The 22,617-nt window shown below is 41.7% G+C and overlaps 1 protein-coding gene and 1 long non-coding RNA gene across 4 annotated transcripts in view; one reads left to right on the forward strand and one right to left on the reverse strand.

Moving 5' to 3' along the window:
• Positions 1–8,084, forward strand: part of LOC311093325 — a 123,552-nt gene extending 115,468 nt beyond the window's left edge. The window contains exon 3 of the long non-coding RNA XR_014608393.1: positions 8,019–8,084. This is a non-coding gene — a long non-coding RNA (uncharacterized lncRNA). The remainder of the gene's footprint in view (positions 1–8,018) is intronic.
• The window catches only part of LOC311093301 (uncharacterized protein), a 17,718-nt gene continuing 1,153 nt past the window's right edge, over positions 6,053–22,617 (reverse strand). For all 3 annotated transcript variants that reach the window (XM_084130592.1, XM_084130591.1, XM_084130590.1), the window contains 10 exons: positions 22,539–22,600; positions 20,562–20,841; positions 18,274–18,410; positions 18,163–18,189; positions 12,988–13,267; positions 9,756–9,892; positions 9,645–9,671; positions 8,487–8,766; positions 8,166–8,302; positions 6,053–8,079 (listed from right to left, as the gene is read on the reverse strand). In XM_084130592.1, the coding sequence (XP_083986718.1) occupies positions 8,075–8,079; positions 8,166–8,302; positions 8,487–8,766; positions 9,645–9,671; positions 9,756–9,892; positions 12,988–13,267; positions 18,163–18,189; positions 18,274–18,410; positions 20,562–20,841; positions 22,539–22,599 (1,371 nt within the window). In that variant the 5' untranslated portion in view covers position 22,600 and the 3' untranslated portion in view covers positions 6,053–8,074. The remainder of the gene's footprint in view (positions 8,080–8,165; positions 8,303–8,486; positions 8,767–9,644; positions 9,672–9,755; positions 9,893–12,987; positions 13,268–18,162; positions 18,190–18,273; positions 18,411–20,561; positions 20,842–22,538; positions 22,601–22,617) is intronic.

Consider the following 22,617-nt stretch of genomic DNA (forward strand, 5'->3'; position numbering starts at 1 on the left):
ACAATAATCTCTATCTGAGCGTCCGTTACTTGAAAATACGATAACATCAGCAATTTTCATTCAAGCAGCTGATTTCTGTAAATGAATGTAAAACTAAATGTATAATGCAGCACAGGATGAAGTCAGTATATACATTAAAGACGATTTGAGACAAATAAGTGTACATTTAATATAAAACTATGTACATGGCACTCTGTGGCGCGGCAGGACTCTGAACAATGTCCTGAGCCGTTGCTGCGCGACGCGGAGCTGTGCTTCTCGTCCGGTGTGCGACCCCCTTAACAGACTCTGATTGAACATTCTTAATCTGGATAAACTGTTTCCCTTCACTTAGGGGCTGTATACACCTGGCCACTTCATGCATTTTCTGTGAAAAGACCAGGTGTAAATGCCCTCCAAAACGCATTCGAGACGGATTTGAATCCGATCGCTCAAACCACTTCAGGAGGAGATCTGGGCCGCATTCCAGAAGAAACTAGACAAGTGTTAACGCATCTGGCTGTTGAAACCACATATGTAAATTTTACTCCTCCCAACAATGCTAAAAAATAAACGCGTGAGAGCGTGTTATAGGCTATATGTCATGTTATAGCCAGATATGACAGCGCTAAGCATGCATCACCGCAGAGGAGCAGCTGAGCATCTATTCATCAAGCCAACGTGCAAACTATCGCAAATCAAAGTGAAAGTGAGTCGCAGACATCTTACCGGGGCTGTTGCCGCGCTCTCTTACTGCGGGCTTTGATTTTGAAATTATCTAAATTATCAATAAAATGCAGCTCATATCTGTTGCTTTCGTGACGTGAACTCCATTAAATCTGCATATAGCGCGGGAATTGAAGATCGGATTTATATCCGTTTTGCTAAAACACATTTATGTGACCAAGTGTAAATGGAATCGTTTTGATAAATCAGATAGCTATCCGATCTGAGAAATCACATGAAGTGGCCATGTGTAAACAGCCCCTTAAATAGGATAAAACAAAAGGAGCGCATTGTTAGCAACTAACAAGTATAAGCCAATCGTTCCAGTGATATTGAATGACTAATGGTGTTGAAGGCAGCACTAATATCTAAAAGAATAAGAATCGACAGGAAACCAGAATCAGCAGCCGAGAGAAGATCATTTGTAACTAGGGCTGTTTCTGTGCTATGTTTGGATCTAAAGCTGTCTATCAATGCCTCCAAAATACTCTCCAGCCTTTGCTGAGGACTTTACAGAACTGTTATCAACAATTACCTCAGAGTTTGACTGTTCTGCAATTGCTGGAGATTTTAACATTCACATAGATAATGCAGAAACCAATATGACAAAAGAAATCAAAACTGTTTTAAAAACTTTTGATCTGACTCAGCATGTACATGGACCCACACACAATCATGGACACACTCTAGATTTACTTATCAGTAAGGTAGAGGTGGGAATCTTTAGTCACCTCACGATCCGATCCGATTCCGATTCTGGGAGTCACGATCCGATTCCAGAACGATTCTTTATTCTTAAAAAAAAATGTATTAAAAAATTTTATTAAAACAGGTGTATGTTAAGAATTTTAAACTAATATAACTTCAAAACATACAAGCAAGTAGCAAATAATAAAGAGGAGCAACAGTTTGTTGTTTGTTTCAATGGATATAACAAACAACAAGCAAAGAGTGCTTTCAATATTTAAGATTATCTGAACGTTTTCCATTCAAGAACCAACCAAGTGATTTTTCTTCATCTTTACTGTTGTTTTTTACTATGACTGCGGGAGATCTATTAAGCTGCATTCACGCACGGATCTCTTTTGAAATATAAGAAGTAATGTGGTTTGTCCTGTCCGTTTAATCCCTTAAGACATAACTGGCTGTGTTTACGTTAATTTTGCACAAGTACATTAAACCACTTACACGGTCGCACAGCCGCATGCGCGAGCAGTCTTCACAAACAAAGCGCGCGTCAGCATTTGAAATTGAAAGCAGCCTTCTGTTAGTGAAGTTCATATTTTAAATATATAAGTCCACTGCATTCCAAACCACATAAATGATTAGCCTACTTCGTAGAGCATTTGTAAGGAAAATACCGACGGGCGAGACAGCACACTTCTCGCGTCCACAAAGCGCGCATCTCTCACAGCGCATCCGGTGCAATGAAGCCTGTGAATGTCCTTGTAATTCGCTTCAACCATTCCGAACTTTATGAAAGATTATTTTATGCACGGTTCGAGTGGTGTATGTGTGTGAGGAATTGGAAGCAAGCAGAATACGGGTGTTTCTAAAGCAAACTCGGCGTCATCGCACATCTGGTTAAAAATAAGCTCAGAATCGATTCTGAGAATTTCAGAATCGTTGGAGAGAGAATCGCGATGCATCGATGGATCGATTTTTTCTCCCACCACTACAGTAAGGGTACCTAAACATTTCATCGATTGTTATTAAAGATGTAGCACTGTCTGATCATTTCTGTATTTTCTTTGATATATTGATCTCTCCTGCCATTGTAGCTAGATCTGTGTCTGTCAAGAAGAGATGCTTAAATGAGAACACTAGTGTACTATTTATGAAGGCTATATCTTTAACACCAAGCATATCTGCAGACTCTGTTGATTTTCTCCTTGATTCTTTTAACTCAAAAGTTAAAAGTGTAATTGATGATATTGCTCCTGTGAAAGTCAGGAAGAGTGGCAGACAAAAAGCACCTTGGATAAACTCAACAGTAGTGCAAAATATGAAAAGACAATGCAGAAAAGCTGAGCACATGTGGCGGAAGACAAAACTTGTAGTCCATTATAACATCTACAAAGACAGCATCCATGCTTTCAATATGGAACTAGGCAAAGCTAGACAGACTTTCCTCTCGAATATTATAAACAGCAACTTAAACAACACACACACTCTTTTTGCTACTGTAGAGAGACTGACAAACCCCCCAAGCCAGATTCCCAGTGAAATGCTCTCAGACAGCAAATGCAGTGAGTTTGCTTCTTTCTTCTCTGAGAAAATCAATAATATCAGAAAGGTGATCAGCACATCCTTGAGTTGTGCTGGGGTCAGACAGATCAGGCCAGAACCTGAGGAAGTAGTCACTGTCATAAAACACAAAGCGGAAGCAAGGATGCAAGTAAACTCTTTATTTGGTTGGTCAAAGACACAAAACAGTTCAGAACTCGGGTGGGCTGGTGGCGCAGGGACTAGATGGTCAGCGTGCTGGTGCAGAGTGGTGACGGTGAATCCAGTGCGGGTGAATATCCAGACGAGACGAACCACGAAGACACCGAACAGGAACTCGAACCAGGAACAAGACTGAAGACGGGCACGCGATGAACACACACACACTGAGGACACCAAACAACGATCTGACAAAGAGAGGAGAGTGCGATGAGAACTTATAGATGAGTGAATTGGCAGCAGCTGGTGCGGGGAATGAGATCAGCTGGCGTGCTGATCAGCTGTAACGAGCGGTAACGCACACACACCCACACACACAGAACAACAAATACACGAGACACGAAGAAAACAGTGAATTCATGAACCGTGACAGTCACTATGTCTGATTTCGAAGTAATTGATGGCAAAATTTTGGAAGAAACTTACAGCCCCTTAAAACATCAACCTTCGCCCTTGACGCACTTCCCACATCATTTTTCAAAAGTGTGTTAAACAGCTTAGAAGCAGATCATCTAGAAGTGGTAAATGCCTCACTTCTCTCTGGGAGTTTTCCAAACTCCCTGAAAACTGCAGTTGTAAAGCCCCTCCTGAAAAAGAGCAATCAGGATAAGACCATATTAAGCAACTATAGACCGATCTCAAATCTTCCTTTCATAGGCAAGATCATTGAAAAAGTTGTCTTCAATCAGCTGAACAAATTCTTAAGCTTGAATGGATACTTTGACAATTTTCAATCTGGTTTCCGACCGCACCACAGCACAGAGACAGCGCTCATAAAGATAATAAACGATATTCGCTTAAATACTGATAGAGGCAAATTATCAATACTGGTACTACTCGACCTCAGTGCTGCATTTGACACAGTCGATCACAACATACTTCTTGACAGGCTGGAAAACTGGGTGGGGCTTTCTGGGATAGTCCTAAAATGGTTCAGGTCATACTTAGGAGGGAGAGGTTATTATGTGAGTATAGGAGACCATAAGTCTGAGTGGACATCCATGACATGCGGAGTCCCTCAAGGCTCAATTCTTGCGCCACTCCTGTTCAACCTGTATATGCTCCCAATGAGCCAAATAATGAGAAAGAACCAAATTGCTTACCACAGCTATGCAGACGACACACAGATCTACTTAGCCCTATCGCCTAACGACTACAGCCCCATTGACTCCCTGTACCAATGCATTAATGAAGTCAACAGTTGGATGTGCCAAAACTTTCTTCAGTTAAACAAAGACAAAACTGAAGTCATTGCGTTTGGAAACAAAGATGAGGTTCTCAAGGTGAACGCATACCTTCACTCTAGGGGTCAAACAACTAAAAATTCAGTCAGGAATCTCTGTGTAATTAGTTTCAGTAGTCATGTCAAAGCAGTAACTAAATCAGCATACTATCATCTGAAAAATATTGCAAGAATTAGATGCTTTGTTTCCAGACAAGACTTAGAGAAACGTGTGCATGCTTTCATCACCAGCAGGGTGGACTATTGTAATGGACTCCTCACTGGCCTTCCCAAAAAGACCATAAGACAGTTGACAAGTTTTTTTTTTTTTTTTGTAATATAGATACAGAATAGAAGAGAAAACTGTTAGTATTAATGGATCAAGTGTTGCCGAAAACGATGCGTCTTCAGCCGTTTCTTGAAATCGGCTACGGACTCCTTCCACCAGCAGGAACAGTCCAGGTAAAGGGCCGTGAAAGGGATTTTGTGCCTCTTCGAGATTTGCACCACGAGACGTTCATTTGCAGTTCATTCTGGATGGCATGTAAGTCTGGAGTAATGAGTTTAGGTAAAGTGGAGCAGAGCCGGTTGTTCTGTAGGCAAACATCAGTGGCTTGAATGTGATGCGAGCAGCAACTGGCAACCAGTGCAATTTTGTGAGGTGTGATGTGCGCTCTCTTCGGCTGGATAAAGACCACTCTAGTTTTAGCATTCTGGATCAGTTGAAGAGGTTTGAAGTGCAAGCTGGAAGACCAGCCAAAAGAGCATTACAATAGTCCAGTCTGGAGAGAACAAGTGCTTGGATAAGGAGTTGTGTAGCTCTGATAGGAAGAGCCTGATCCTCCTAATGTTGTATAAGGCAAATCTGCAGAACAGGGAGTTCTAGCAATGTGGCCTGTGAAGTTTAATTGATCATCAATCACAACCCGAGGTTACTGGCTGATCTTGATGGAGTTATGGATGAGGAACCTACAGCTGAATGGAGAAGTTGTGAAGTGTTGGGTTGGTCTCGTAATTTTCATTTTTTGGTGAACTATCCCTTTAATACCACAGAGAGTCCCAAGAAGGGATGAGGCGTGGTCGAGGAGGATTCAGTCTCTCAGTAAATGTGTTTTGACTCTCTTTGATATTTTACATATGTTGTAAATAGCTCGTTTCTAACTAAGTATCCTTATTCATTTCTTGGTTTGGGAAATTTAGGGGGAGGGTGCAATTTTTGTTTGTAATCCTGACTTTCTCCTGTTTATGGTTAAATTATTATTCTGGATTATCTTTCTCCAGGTAATTTAAAGGGATTTCTGGGTTCGTTTTTTTTCCAGTTTTTTCCCCATTATTTGGGCAAAACTCTCCACTAAAGCAATTGCCCCTATTTTTATTACTATTATTTTTGATATTGATATTTCTGGTTTTGTTACTGTTCCTTTTTTCCCTCTTTATAGGAGAAAATTAAAAGTTAATATTGGTTGAATTGGTGGTTGTGTTGTTGATTCTGGGACAGAAGGTTGGAAATTCTTGTTCTCTCCAGGGTTTTCTTTTTCTTTCTCTTTTTATATTAAAATGTAATTCCTTACTTTGTTACCAGCTCCTCAACTCTAGATGGGAAGCTGTGTAACACTATACCTCCTCCTCGTTGTAAATATCCAAATGAGCATTTTTGATCCAGAAACATGCAATACAACATGCAATGCTGTAGTAATTTATTGATGTAGAAAGCAAAGATAAACAAAGATAAGTAAATACACAAACCCCTGGATCAAACTGGGGTTAACCCTCTGGGGACCAAGCTGTTTTTGGGGTCCTTGAGATGTTCTGACATGCCTTGACATTTGTGCTTTTTTCAGTTATTTATAAACATGTTAATGGCAAAGGTGTAAATTCACTCTATATAGCACAAACAGGGCTACCATAATATGCGAGCAACGTGTATGTAGATGTTTGTATTTTTAAGAGAATAATGTTTATGCGTGGTTATTGGAAAAAATTAAAATGAAAGTTGCTGAATTAAGACCACAAAACACATATTAAATATGTGTCCACAAGACTTTTGACTAATGGATGTTGTCCCTTTGAGTTCTAGCTTCAAAATGATGTAAAAATAGTCTTGCTTTATCGTTCACAAAAAAAAAAATACATTGATTTAAATGGTGTAAAACAGGTTTTGCTTGGAAAGCCAATATGCGAGGGGGAGGAGTAGTTTACACCTTAGATTATGAATGTCCCACCCACTCTGCATAATTAGCCATTCACTCAGGTGTGAAACTGACTGAGCCACAATGCAAGGACAAAAGATGTATTTAGAAGAAGACTTATATCGACCATTTAAGATTTCGCTTACATCTCTCTTGTAAATATGTTTTGCTATTTTATTAAAAATGTTACAATTACAACAATAATTACAATTTCAACAATATTTCAAGTGTACTCTTTCTTTGTAAAAAAAAAAAAAAAAAAAGTTATAGGCCTACATTTTATCATATGTATTCATTAGTTTGAATATAGCCAACATTGGAACATCTAACATCTTAGTCTATGAATTTATTTTTGACAAAAATAGTATTTTTTTTTGCAGTTTAATACGTTGCTTATACAAATACATTTTATTTCAACATATTCCAGTCGATTTTTACTCATCTCAGTAGGCTATAGCAAAGCAGTTTATTCTTTCACACACAGACGCGCGATTCATATTTAGGCTAAACAGTCTTTACAAATATGTCCCCTTCATTCATCTCACAGAAAGGCGAGTCATATTATAGAAATGCGATTCATCTTTTTGCGGTTTACATAGGCCTACACTAACGTTATTCCATAACGTTATTCCACACGTGATAAAAGAAAACAGCCTACCTCACTCCTCAGCGGAATCTGCTCCTCATTTCAGGAGATATTGCTCCTCATCAGCACTGTTCTGAGGAATCTTTTCTCCATAAGGTAGGCTATAATGTCTCACTCGCGAGGAGTCGCGACGCGCTTTGTTTACAGCTGATGTGGGCGTTTCACAGCTCTGAAATAGTTCTCAGAATTTGCGTTTGAATAGCACGCGCTCTCCGGGGAGTGGTCACATTACTGTGAATTAGGTCGTAATGAGCTCGACAGGAGTCGCTCTCTTTTTATACAGATTACAGAAGCTGAGAATATTTGTTTTTTATATAAATGACTTCATTTAAAAGATGCGATCTCAAGCTTTATGCCCGTGGGTCTGTTTGCCTGTTTGACTGAATTTTCGCGGAGTTATAGATCATTTTCGAACGCGTTTCAAATGGGAGTTTACTGACAGAGAGAAGGCAGAAATCGCATCATGTTAATTTTTCTTTATTTGTCAAAAAGCAAAACACTTTATTTTTATTGTGAGTATACAGAAAAAAAATAGAAACTGAACAGGATCGATTGATGTATTACACGAAAATGAAAGATCAAAATTAACAGAGCATTTAGTGTTTATTTTCATTGCTAAAAAAAAAAAACGAGCAAAACGCGCGGGCGCGTATGTGGTCCCCAGAGGGTTAAGAGTCAGGTGCATTTAAAACCCATTTCAAACCTTTACTGAATGTGCACTGAAACTTATTTATCTTAAGGATAAGATCTGCATAGGTAAAATGAAAACAATGAAAAAAGTGCAATATTAGTATTGCTCAGAAAACCGTAGTTTGGTATTTTGCTTGTAGGATCAGTGGACTGTGGCGTAACATCATCTCAATCCACTTAATCTGGCAATTAAATCAGGGGAAAAATCATTAATGCAAAATACACAAAGTATAAATAGTACAAATGTCTCTCTACTTTTATTGCTCACCTGCAAACACCTCGACTTCACACAGAGTGAGATATTCATTGCGCCCAGGTATAATAATGTTGATATATCGCCCCTTAATAGGCTTAAACTCAAATGTTTTTGTCTCTCCAGCTGGGATGGACACAACAGTCGCAGCCCTGTGAAGACACACCGAGTAACAGAGAAATTAGACGGGTGTATCAAAACAGCATGAAGCATATTAAATATACTTCAGTCAAAGGTAAGTTTTTATATTAAAAGGATTTATTCAAAGTAATGATATCTTATTTAAGATTTTTTTTTAACTATTTGTGTAAGTATTAAGAGAGAAACAATACTTACAGCTCATTATTGTTGCCATTATTTCCCAGGCTGTTGCCGATACGGATCTGAGCTCCATTTATCCTCTCTGGAACAGCATCTCCACGATTAGTGATGCTAACCCTGGTTACCTCATAGATTTCCCCCAAGTCAACTCTCCACCAGGGGTCTCTGTCCGCATCAGTATGAGTGCATGACACATGATACCAATTTGAATCCCTGTTGCCATCGACAGCATTTTGAGCTACTCCTTGATCCCATGTGGAAGACTGAACAACTGTGGCTCCAAGAGCAAGATTCCCTGTATAACATAAAATAATAAACAACTTTTTTTTTTTACTTTAATGTGCTAAAGTATAATACCAATAAGATCGGCAAAATAAAGCTAAACTATGTAATCCAAATGATTATTACACGGCTCTCTGGAATACTTGATTCTGATTGGTCAGTCGCCACATTCTGAGGTCTGATATTTCCAGATAATGACCGTCATCAACAGCAGCGCTGGATAACACACAGCTCATCCGGGTTTCTGGAGCCGGCCTTTCTTTAATGTTTCTTATATCACACTGTGGACCCGCTCTCTCTCGTTTCACACAAACACAACTGGTGCCAGTTGAGTCTCTGGTTATAGTTGCTGATTGTGTTCAAATGTTAAGATTGCATTGAAGTATTTTTAGTATTACGACTGAAGTGTTCATCTTGTTGCCAGAATAATTGTTTTGTTTTACACTGTAATGGATTCTAAGATAATAAACAGGTAGGAATTTAAAATGGTTTCATCACAAATCAATATGTCCATGTAATTATTTATTTGGTGTACATGACTGTACATTATCCCTTAATTGTTTGTCTTGTTTGAACTTGTTTGTTTGGTTTGCTAGGAATATTTTTCTTCATGGAAGCTTTGCATTTATTACAAATGTGCTAATATAATATTTCAATTATATAATATTTTGTGTCCAAAATTATTTATTTGTGGTTAGTAGTCATGTAATAGACGGGGTCCTGATCACCCTTTCAGAGTTTACTTTGCGATAAAAACTGTGATGATGTACATTATCCCTTATTGGTTATCAAATGTTCAGTAAGAATATTATATGTAAGAATACATTAAGTAAGAATATTATGTTATATTATGTGTTACTGACAACATTCAGAGTAATGAAGAACACTCACTTGGAACACTTGTTGGTGTGTACTTTTCTGTTAATGAAATAATAACAGTTATACACACATTAATAAGAACATAAACAAATTATATCACAGAGTCTTCTTTCTGTCTTTTACCTGCAAACACCTCGACTTCACACAGAGTGAGATATCCATAGCTCCCAGGTATAACAATGTTGACATATCGCCCCTTAATAGACTTAAAATCAAATGTTTTTATGACTCCAGCTGGGATTGACTCAACAGTTGCAGCCCTGTGAAGACACACAGAGAAATAGAGATGGGCATATCAAAACTGCATGAAACATGTTAAATATTAGGGCTGCACAATTAATCGCACTGAAGCCGCACACTATTTGGCAAAGGCTGCGATTATTTTATGCCCAGTTTGTCAGTGCAGCGGCTGATCAGTAGTAAACACCTGAAGGCGTCTCTCACACACACACGACATATATCACTCTGAACACCACAGGGCATCTCACACACCTAACATATATCACTATGAACACCAGAGGGTGTCTCACACACACAGCATATATCACTCTGAACACCAGAGGGCGTCTCACACACACACAACATATATCACTCTGAACACCAGAGGGTGTCTCACACACACAACATATATCCAGTGTTGGGGAGGTTACTTTGGAAATGTAATAGATTACAGATTACAAATTACCCTATTTAAAATGTAATAAGTAGTGTACCTTTTCAATTACTTTGTAAAAGTAAAGTAACTAATTACATCTGATTACTTTTTGATTACTTTTAAGTTTCTAATGGATATTTTCAACTAAATCATTTTCAAGCATTTATACCAAGCAGGTGTGACCTTACAGTAGCTCTGTTTACTGTGAGAATTTCAAAATCTTTCATCACTTGAATTAAGATTATATTAATTTAATTTTAACGTATAACAACCACAAAACCAGATCTTATAACAAAAAAAATTGTTTGCTGCCGTTACAAAATCTAAATTTTGCATAGCTATGACAGAACACACTGGCAAGTAACAATGCCTTGAAAAAAACTTTAATCTTAAAAAATAAAGATATACATAAAACCAGATAGGCAGTTAAAACAGTTATTAAAACAGTTACATAAAAGAAAAAAAAACACTGGTGTCTCATAGCCATCAATGCAAAGGCAGCTAGCAGGCTAGCTAATTTGTTATGAATGTTTTTAATATTGGTCTCGAATACACAAAGGGGACGATGAACGCGAGGGTGCGTTTCGGTGATTTTTTTTCACATAGCACCTACAGTAAATCGACTTAAAACTACTCCGTCACTTTTTATCATACAGAAACGAGTAATATATCATTCGAAGTGAAAGGGTCTGTTTTTATTTCTGTACACTCACAATAAAATAAAGAAAGGCTAGGTTACATACCTGCAGATGCTTCCTCAGGTTCGACATTGAAGCTTTTGATGTCGAAAGTATTTTAACAGCTGGCAAACAAATTTTGCACTGAACTGTTATATTTGGGCCCCTCTCGGATTTCAGGGTGAAATTATTTTTAAATTTCCAGCAATGAAATGCATTTTTATCATTCGCCATGGTGGCAGCTTTCAGACTGGTTGTAGTAGCCTAGCGGCAAAGAGGATTAACGTAATTGGCAGACGTGGTGCGCCGCAAATTCAAACCGATGAACCAATCAAAAGCATCAAAATAGCACCGCTTTAATAAATGGCTTTAGCAGAAGGCATCGTGCATATCAAAAACAGGCAAAGCAACAGATTAATATTATTCAACATATCCCAGATTTTTAAAGAACATTTTTAGATGTAACCCCATTTGTAATCTTTAACATTTTCATAAGTAACTGTAATTTAATTACATTTTTTTGTCAGTAACTGTAACGAATTACTGTTACATTTATTTTGTAATTAAATTACCTAACGCCGTTACATGTAACTAGTTACTCCCCAACACTGCATATATCACTCTGAACACCAGAGGGCGTCTCTCACACACACGACATATATCACTCTGAACACCAGAGGGCGTCTCTCACACACACGACATATATCACTCTGAACACCAGAGGGCGTCTCGCGCACACACACACACACACACACAACATATATCACTCTGAACACCTGAGGGCGTCTCACACACACGGCATATATCACTCTGAACACCAGAGGGCGTCTCACACACACAACATATATCACTCTGAACACCTGAGGGCGTCTCACACACACACGACATATATCACTCTGAACACCAGAGGGCGTCTCGCACACACACGACATATATCACTCTGAACACCAGAGGGCGTCTCGCACACACAACATATATCACTCTGAACACCTGAGGGCGTCTCTCACACACACGACATATATCACTCTGAACACCAGAGGGCGTCTCGCACACACAACATATATCACTCTGAACACCAGAGGGCGTCTCACACACACGACATATATCACTCTGAACACCTGAGGGCGTCTCTCACACACACGACATATATCACTCTGAACACCAGAGGGCGTCTCGCACACACAACATATATCACTCTGAACACCTGAGGGCGTCTCTCACACACACGACATATATCACTCTGAACACCAGAGGGCGTCTCGCACACACAACATATATCACTCTGAACACCTGAGGGCGTCTCTCACACACACGACATATATCACTCTGAACACCTGAGGGCGTCTCACACACATGACATATATCACTCTGAAAACCTGAGGGTGTCTCACACACACACACACACACGACAAATATGCCCTACCGCAGAAGTATGATAACACACGTCATTCCCTATCAGACATCATCACTGTATCTGAATAAACAGAAGATTGAAACGCTTTGATTGATTAAACATGACTAATAAACACACGACTGCCTTATTCTGTGTAAGAAGCTCATCATCTCACAGAAGGAGGAGCTCAGCTGTCGTTATGAAGTGAGTTTATTTAGCGAGTAAAAGCGTGTTATTAAATATAGTTTTTTTGTTGGTCAAGAGGTTCATAAATGCTTCTCATGTTTGGAAAGCTGTTTGACGTGTGTTGTTTTTTCAAATGCCCGTTATAAGTGACTCAAACTCGCAGAGCTTTCAGATGGAGCAGGGTTTACAGAACCGTTCATCATCGACGAGCTGCACATTAAAAAATAATAATAATAATAGCAGCCTTTCCGTTTTTAAAATCGCGATAAGCCAACTCGATTTAAGTGCGATTACATGGAAATTGCGATTAATCATCCAGCCCTATTAAATATACTTCTGTCAAAAGCAAGTTTTTATATTAAAAGGATTTATTCAAAGTAATATTATCTTATTTAATAATTTTCTAACTATTTGTGTAAGTATTAAGAGAGAGACAATACTTACAGCTCATTATTGTTGCCATTATTTCTCAGGCTGTTGCCGATACGGATCTGAGCTCCATTTATCCTCTCTGGAACAGCATCTCCACGATTAAGGATGTTAACCCTGGATACATCATAGACTTCCCCCAAGTCAACTCTCCACCAGGGGTCCCTGTCCGCATCAGTATGAGTGCATGCAGCATTATACCAATTTGAATCCATGTTGCCATCGACAGCCCTTTGAGCTTCTCCTCCATAGATTGTGGAAGACTGAACAACTGCGGCTCCAAGAGCAAGATTCCCTGTTCAACATAAAATAATTAACAACTTTTTTTTTACTTTAATGTGCTAAAGTATAATACCAATAAGATCGGCATAATAAAGCTAAACTATGTAATCCAAATGATTATTACACGGCTCTCTGGAATACTTGATTCTGATTGGTCAGTCGCCACATTCTGAGGTCTGATATTTCCAGATAATGGCCGTCATCAACAGCAGCGCTGGATAACACACGGCTCATCTGTTATATCACATTGTGGACCCGCTCTCTCTCATTTCATACAAACACAACTGGTGCCAGTTGAGTCTCTGGTTACAGTTGCTTATTGTGTTTAAATGTTAAGAAGTATTTTTAGTATTAAGACTGAAGTGTTCATCTTGTTGCCAGAATAATTGTTTTTTTTTACACTGTAATGGATTCTAAGATAATAAACAGGTAGGAATTTAAAATGGTTTCATCACAAATCAATATGTCCATGTAATTATTTATTTGGTGTACATGAGTGTACATTATCCCTTAATTGTTTGTCTTGTTTGAACTTGTTTGTTTGGTTTGCTAGGAATATTTTTCTTCATGGAAGCTTTGCATTTATTACAAATGTGCTAATATAATATTTCAATTATATAATATTTTGTGTCCAAAATTATTCATTTGTGGTTAGTAGTCATGTAATAGACGGGGTCCTGATCACCCTTTCAGAGTTTACTTTGCGATAAAAACGTACTCGGTTACCTAATGTAACCTCGGTTCTCTCTAGAAGAGGGAACGAGTATTGCGTAAGTAGCTTACGCTTCGGGAAAGTTCTCTTTCTTCGAGATCTGAAGCCAAAAAATTATCCTTAATTTTGCATTTATTGTCAACGCAGTGCAGCAGCAGGCAGACCAAAGCAAGCTGTATAAGCGTGCTCATTGGCTGCCAGGCGGCAACTGCTTAAGCCTATCAGTGAGCCCGGTGTGACGTCACACCCAATGAGGGCCCTCCACACCCTTCTAACCGTCAAGAAGGGTGTGGCCAGTGTGTATATATTGCGGGCTCACAGGCTGAACTCTGGTTTTCATAGTCTGAAGCGCAAAAGCTCGTGGCGCGTCACGGCAGGTTACGCAATACTCGTTCCCTCTTCTAGATAGAACCGAGGTTACATTAGGTAACCGAGTACGTTCTCTTACGAGAGGTTCTCTCGTATTGCGTAAGTAGCTTACGCTTCGGGAACCCATTGTCAACGCCGTGCGCGCCGAGCATCCAACACATGAATCCCAGGGAGACCGGGGAAAAACATAGCGTTGAAACAGGTGGCCGGTGGCCAACGCCTGTACCAAGCACTTCACTTCACATAAATGACAGAGCAGCATAGCCAGTCTGTACACATCAGTGTAAATGGTGTGGCCGGCAGCGCGGGCCCACACAGTGCATAAACACGTATAGGGAAAGAGAATAGAGCAGAAACACTGGTCTATTTATGGAAAGAATCCTTCCCCTGGTGCCAACCAGAAAATTAACCAGTATGTGGACATAGTCTGCACTTATACTGATAACAGTGTAGCCTGCAGGGCGGGAACTTCCAGGTTATAAAACCTCACGAATGTAGATGGGGAGGCCCAGCCCGCCGCCATACAAATATCGTGAATCGAAATTCCGCTGGACCAGGCCCACGAGGAGGCCATGCCTCTAGTGGAGTGGGCTCTGACACCCAAAGGACACTGCAGGTGTTTGGAGGCGTAAGCTGCTGCAATCGCGTCCACTATCCACCTGGACAGGCTCTGTTTCGAGGCGGCGAGACCCTTGGTGCATCCGCCAAAAGAAACAAAGAGCTGCTCGGACCGCCTGAAAGCGGCGGAGCGCGTGATGTAAACTCTCAGCGCCCTAACAGGGCATAGGAGGTTATCACTGTCCCCGTTATCGGATAATGGCAGAGCCGAAAGGGAGATGATTTGTGCCCTAAAGGGGGTACCAATCGCTTTGGGAACATAACCGTCTCTCGGTCTGAGAATGACTTTAGAGTCATTCGGTCCGAACTCGAGACATGCAGGGCTAATAGATAGCGCGTGCAGGTCCCCCACGCGTTTTACTGAAGACAGGGCTATCAGAAAAACGGTTTTGAGCGAAAGGTACTTAAGATCCACAGATTCAAGCAGTTCAAAAGGAAAAGCCTTCAGGGCCTCCAGGACCAAGGACAGATCCCAAATAGGAACCGAGGGGGGCCGCGGGGGATTCATCCGCCTGGCTCCTCTGAGGAAACCGATAATAAGCTCATTCCTACCGATTGCCCGGCTGCGCGTCGTCTCAGCGAACGCTGCAATAGCCGCCACATACACTTTGAGCGTGGAAGGGGACCTACCCTTTTCCAACAGCTCCTGTAGGAAGGAGAGCGCTTGCGAAACCCCACATGTGCGTGGATCAAAGCTTTTAGTAGCGCACCATTTAGAGAACACAGACCACTTAGACGCATAGAGCCGCCTCGTGGAGGGAGCTCTAGACTGCGTGATCGTGTTCACGACCCCTTCTGGCAGGTCAACGGATATCCGTTGATTACCCATGCATGCAGAGACCACCGCTCCGGGTGGGGATGCCAGATTGACCCGTCGGCTTGAGAGAGGAGATCCTTCCTCACCGGGATCGGCCATGGGGGTGAGTGCGACAGCCTCACCAGCTCTGGGTACCAAATCTGGTTCTCCCAGCGCGGGGCTATAAGGAGCACTGGGTGCTGTGTTTCCCTGATCCTTGTTAAAACCTGAGGTAACAGGGAGATCGGGGGAAAAGCGTACAGCGGGAGGCTGGGCCAGGTATGGGACAGCGCGTCCTCGCTTTTCGAGAAAAATATCGGGCAGTGAGCGTTGTCTTTCGACGCAAAAATGTCGACCTCCGCCCTGCCGAATAGGCGCCAGAGGAGCTGGACTGTCTGAGGATGCAGGGACCAATCTCCCGGGGGAATGATGTCCCTGGACTGTCTGTCTGGTCCCACATTCAAGTGGCCCGGCACGTGCGCGGCTCTCAGCGAGCACAACGAGCGGTGAGCCCACACGAGAAGGCGTTCTGTCAGTTTGCACAGGCTCTTGGATCTGACACCGCCCTGTCGGTTCACATAGGATACCACTGACATGTTGTCCGAGCGGACTAACACATGGTGATCCCGTATGAATGGGAGGAAGCGCTTGAGAGCGTTCTCGACCGCTATCATCTCCAAACAATTTATGTGGAGGCATTTCTCCTGGTCCGACCACAGGCCAAATGCCGGTTTGCCCTCGAAAAGAGCGCCCCAACCTGAGGTGGAAGCGTCCGTCGAGATAACTTTGCGGCGCGAGACGGCTCCCATTGTCACTCCCCGCTGGTACCAGTCGGCCACTAACCAGGGCTTCAGTGCTGAAACGCAGCTCTGAGTCACTCTGATTCGAATGCCGCCAGAAGCCCAGGCTCTGTGAGGCACTCGGGCGTTCAACCAGCGTTGAAGCGGGCGCATACGCAGTAGACCCAGCTGAAGCACTGCTGCAGCTGAGGCCATGCAACCCAGCATCCTCTGGGAACCGATTCTATAGCCCCTTTGCACAGAAGTGTCGCTATTTCTGCTCGAAGCAGATGTGCTACTTCCCCATTCACTCTCGTCTCAGTACGCGCCTGAAAGCGCGGGGGGCGGCGAGCGAACTGCAGAGTATAGCCCTGTTTTATTGTGTTTAGCACCCATTCTGATGCACCTGGGATAGCCTCCCACGCTTCTGCGTGTGCAGCCAGGGGCAGGATGGCCTCCGGGCTCTGATCGCCGCGTATCGCGGGCTCGAGAGCTCGAAACGGAGGGACGGGTGCAGCGCGCGCGCTCTCTGTGCTTAGACACGGCGGATCGCACACAGCGATAACTGGCCGTTTTACACGTGGTGTCCCGGTGGCTTTGGACGGGGAACACAGCGTGAGGCGCGACGCGCGAGGGCGGCGTCGGGGGCGAAATGTTCGTTAGTATGTGTGAGCGCAGGGGAGCGGGCACAGCATCTATATTTAGAACATGACCGGTTGTGAATGGCCGTGTGACAGAGCGGGCAGTGAGTAGACGGGGGCACCGTGAGGTGGACACGTGACCTACTCGAGCGGATTCTACTCGCTTTATGAGAGTGGGCTCTGTGAGAGACACGGGATTTATAGTGCTTGTGTGCAGGGGTGAACACAGAAACGTGGGCACATTCACTGCATTTGAAACACATGCGGCGCGAGCCGTGCAACCAGACATTATGCTCTCTTTGAGATTTCTCTGGGTCGCCGTGAAAACGGCGGTTGTATGCAGGCGAGAGGGTGAGATTACCGGCTCGTTGGCTGCGAAATGAGTGTCCGCAGTAACCGTGGCAACGGGGACTGACAGGACATGAAGCTTTAACAGTGGTCCGGCCGCAGCGGGACACAGCCGTCGCTTCTTTCCTCGGGCTAGGAGGTCTTAGCGGGCTTCTCAAGATCCAGCGATGCGAAGAGCTTCGCTGAAGACAAGAAAATCAGAGTTCAGCCTGTGAGCCCGCAATATATACACACTGGCCACACCCTTCTTGACGGATAAAAGGGTGTGGAGGGCGCGAAGCGCCCTCATTGGGTGTGACGTCACACCGGGCTCACTGATAGGCTTAAGCAGTTGCCGCCTGGCAGCCAATGAGCACGCTTATACAGCTTGCTTTGGTCTGCCTGCTGCTGCACTGCGTTGACAATAAATGCAAAATTAAGGATAATTTTTTGGCTTCAGATCTCGAAGAAAGAGAACTTTCCCGAAGCGTAAGCTACTTACGCAATACGAGAGAACCTCTCGTAAGAGAACTGTGATGATGTACATTATCCCTTATTGGTTATCAAATGTTCAGTAAGAATATTATATGTAAGAATACATTAAGTAAGAATATTATGTTATATTATGTGTTACTGACAACATTCAGAGTAATGAAGAACACTCACTTGGAACACTTGTTGGTGTGTACTTTTCTGTTAATGAAATAATAACAGTTATACACACATTAATAAGAACATAAACAAATTATATCACAGAGTCTTCTTTCTGTCTTTTACCTGCAAACACCTCGACTTCACACAGAGTGAGATATCCATAGCTCCCAGGTATAACAATGTTGACATATCGCCCCTTAATAGACTTAAAATCAAATGTTTTTATGACTCCAGCTGGGATTGACTCAACAGTTGCAGCCCTGTGAAGACACACCGAGAAATAGAGATGGGCATATCAAAACTGCATGAAACATGTTAAATATTAGGGCTGCACAATTAATCGCACTGAAGCCGCACACTATTTGGCAAAGGCTGCGATTATTTTATGCCCAGTTTGTCAGTGCAGCGGCTGATCAGTAGTAAACACCTGAAGGCGTCTCTCACACACACACGACATATATCACTCTGAACACCACAGGGTGTCTCACACACCTGACATATATCACTCTGAACACCAGAGGGTGTCTCACACACACACACAACATATATCACTCTGAACACCAGAGGGCGTCTCACACACACACAACATATATCACTCTGAACACCAGAGGGCGTCTCACACACACACAACATATATCACTCTGAACACCAGAGGGCGTCTCACACACACACAACATATATCACTCTGAACACCAGAGGGTGTCTCACACACACAACATATATCACTCTGAACACCAGAGGGCGTCTCACACACACAACATATATCACTCTGAACACCAGAGGGCGTCTCACACACACACAACATATATCACTCTGAACACCAGAGGGCGTCTCACACACACAACATATATCACTCTGAACACCAGAGGGCGTCTCACACACACAACATATATCACTCTGAACACCAGAGGGTGTCTCACACACACAACATATATCACTCTGAACACCAGAGGGCGTCTCACACACACAACATATATCACTCTGAACACCAGAGGGTGTCTCACACACACAACATATATCACTCTGAACACCAGAGGGCGTCTCTCACACACACAACATATATCACTCTGAACACCAGAGGGCGTCTCGCACACACACACACACACACACACACACACACACACACAACATATATCACTCTGAACACCTGAGGGCGTCTCACACACACGGCATATATCACTCTGAACACCAGAGGGCGTCTCACACACACACAACATATATCACTCTGAACACCAGAGGGCGTCTCACACACACAACATATATCACTCTGAACACCAGAGGGTGTCTCACACACACAACATATATCACTCTGAACACCAGAGGGCGTCTCACACACACAACATATATCACTCTGAACACCTGAGGGCGTCTCTCACACACACAACATATATCACTCTGAACACCAGAGGGCGTCTCGCACACACACACACACACACACACACACAACATATATCACTCTGAACACCTGAGGGCGTCTCACACACACGGCATATATCACTCTGAACACCAGAGGGCGTCTCACACACACAACATATATCACTCTGAACACCTGAGGGCGTCTCACACACACAACATATATCACTCTGAACACCAGAGGGCGTCTCACACACACAACATATATCACTCTGAACACCTGAGGGCGTCTCACACACACAACATATATCACTCTGAACACCTGAGGGCGTCTCTCACACACACAACATATATCACTCTGAACACCTGAGGGCGTCTCACACACACGACATATATCACTCTGAAAACCTGAGGGTGTCTCACACACACACACACACACACGACAAATATGCCCTACCGCAGAAGTATGATAACACACGTCATTCCCTATCAGACATCATCACTGTATCTGAATAAACAGAAGATTGAAACGCTTTGGTTGATTAAACATGACTAATAAACACACGACTGCCTTATTCTGTGTAAGAAGCTCATCATCTCACAGAAGGAGGAGCTCAGCTGTCGTTATGAAGTGAGTTTATGTAGCGAGTAAAAGCGTGTTATTAAATATAGTTTTTTTGTTGGTCAAGAGGTTCATAAATGCTTCTCATGTTTGGAAAGCTGTTTGACTCGTGTTGTTTTTTCAAATGCCTGTTATAAGTGACTCAAACTCGCAGAGCTTTCAGATGGAGCAGCGTTTACAGAACCGTTCATCATCGACGAGCTGCACATTAAAAAAATAATAATAATAATTGCAGCCTTTCCGTTTTTAAAATCGCGATAAGCCAACTCGATTTAAGTGCGATTACATGGAAATTGCGATTAATCGTCCAGCCCTATTAAATATACTTCTGTCAAAAGCAAGTTTTTATATTAAAAGGATTTATTCAAAGTAATATTATCTTATTTAATAATTTTCTAACTATTTGTGTAAGTATTAAGAGAGAGACAATACTTACAGCTCATTATTGTTGCCATTATTTTCCAGGCTGTTGCCGATACGGATCTGAGCTCCATTGATCCTCTCTGGAACAGCATCTCCACGATTAAGGATGTTAACCCTGGACACATCATAGACTTCCCCCAAGTCAACTCTCCACCAGGGGTCCCTGTCCGCATCAGTATGAGTGCATGCAGCATTATACCAATTTGAAACTATGTTGCCATCGACAGCCCTTTGAGCTTCTCCTCCATAGATTGTGGAAGACTGAACAACTGCGGCTCCAAGAGCAAGATTCCCTGTTCAACATAAAATAATAAACAATAGCTTTTCTTTTCTTTCTATTTCATGGAAGATTTGCATTTATTACAAGTGAGGTAATAAAATATTTAAACAATATTTTGTGTCATGTAGTCATGTAGTCATGGGTTATTTTGAGTTAACTGTCTTAATGATGTACATTATCCCTTATTGGTGTCCAAATGTTCAGTAAGAATATTACATAGGCCTGTGTGTTACTGACAACATTCAAATTAATGAAGAATACTAATTTGAAACACAAGGGCACGATGGTGTGTCCACTACTGTTAGTAAAATAATAACAGTTATACAGACATTATTAGATACAAAAACAAATTCTGTCACAAGTAAAGAGTCTTCATAAATAAATAAACCATAGATTTTCAATTACCATATTTCAGCCTAGAATGTTATTAAATTAATCTGGGCCCGGTTTCCCAAAGCGTTCTTATCTCTAAGTAGTTCTTAACCTATTCCTTAACCTCTCTCTTAACCTTATGGGACGGTTCCCGAAACGTTCGTACGCTAAGTATATCTTCTGTAAGTCACACTTTCGTAAGGTTGGTCTGGACCATTCGTAGCTCTCTCTTAGCGTTGTTGCAGGTCTAAATGAATATAATTCTGAAGTTTTAATACACCCAGACAGTATTAAATTAGGCTAATTCAAGTGTTTTCATGCAAAGAATAAAATTGTCATTACACTGATTGTTGTTAGATTTTTAATTATATTATTATACAATATTATGAATTGAATTAAAACGCTCTTTTAAAGGCCAGTGAAAGCATAGGCTATTGTCAGTTAAGTCCTACTCGGACGCTAATATTGTTTCTCATGGGCTCGTCCGGTATTTTAAACATTTACAGGGGTAAGTCGGTGATTTTATTGCCGTCCGAATCCATAATATCAGTGTTTTTCTCACCCAATCCGCGTAAAAATCCCTGGCCAAATTAGTACCTTCTGTTTTTGTGACAAACAGGTCGTGTGGTAATTTAATTGCCGTCTGAATCCACATCTCTGAGTTTACAAGAGATTCAAAATTCACGGTTTAAATCCTTTTTGATCACTGCCGAGCACCGTACGCAAGATGTAAACTTTTATTACTGAAATGCTGGAAAGTATTTACACAAGAACAATATTTCATCGCAGCTCCACCTCAGCGAACAAAAATGGGAAAGAAAAGGCGGCATGTAAATTTTTGAAAAGGTTATTATAGCAGCAATAGGCTATGTTACAATTTTAAAATATGTAGGATAGGCTATTATAGGCTATTTGTAGTTTGGATTATTTTTTATAATATCCAATAATCATAATAAATTGCAATTTCAACTATTTCTGAAGTGCTTCTTTTATAAAGATGACCGCTTTTTCACATAAACAGCCCCTGCACGAGAGAATAATTGATCCTCGAGCCATCGATTTCAAACAATTCAGCACCATCGCCACGGACAGCGCCGGGTCACGTCGCACGTAAGAAGGTATATCTTAAGCAGCTTTCTAAGGTATAGTTCGGGGAACACACTTAGGAAAATAAACAAATTTGGTAAGATATATCTTTCGAGTCTTCTTAGCAGGCTAAGAGTGAGCGTTATCGGGAAACCGGGCCCTGATTAATATGTAATGATAGTATACACAACGATTACCTTTTTTGATGTTTTTTAAATCCAGGCATTTTTACTTGTATTATTCTAAACATACCTTTGGAATCAGCGACGCACAGTCCAGTAAGTGTTAGAAACAAAACCACACGTATGGCCATCCTGATATAAGACAAAAC

The sequence above is a fragment of the Abramis brama genome (genome assembly GCF_963993115.1).
Source record: "Abramis brama genome assembly, chromosome: 12".
In the NCBI taxonomy this organism is placed as follows: domain Eukaryota; kingdom Metazoa; phylum Chordata; class Actinopteri; order Cypriniformes; family Leuciscidae; genus Abramis; species Abramis brama.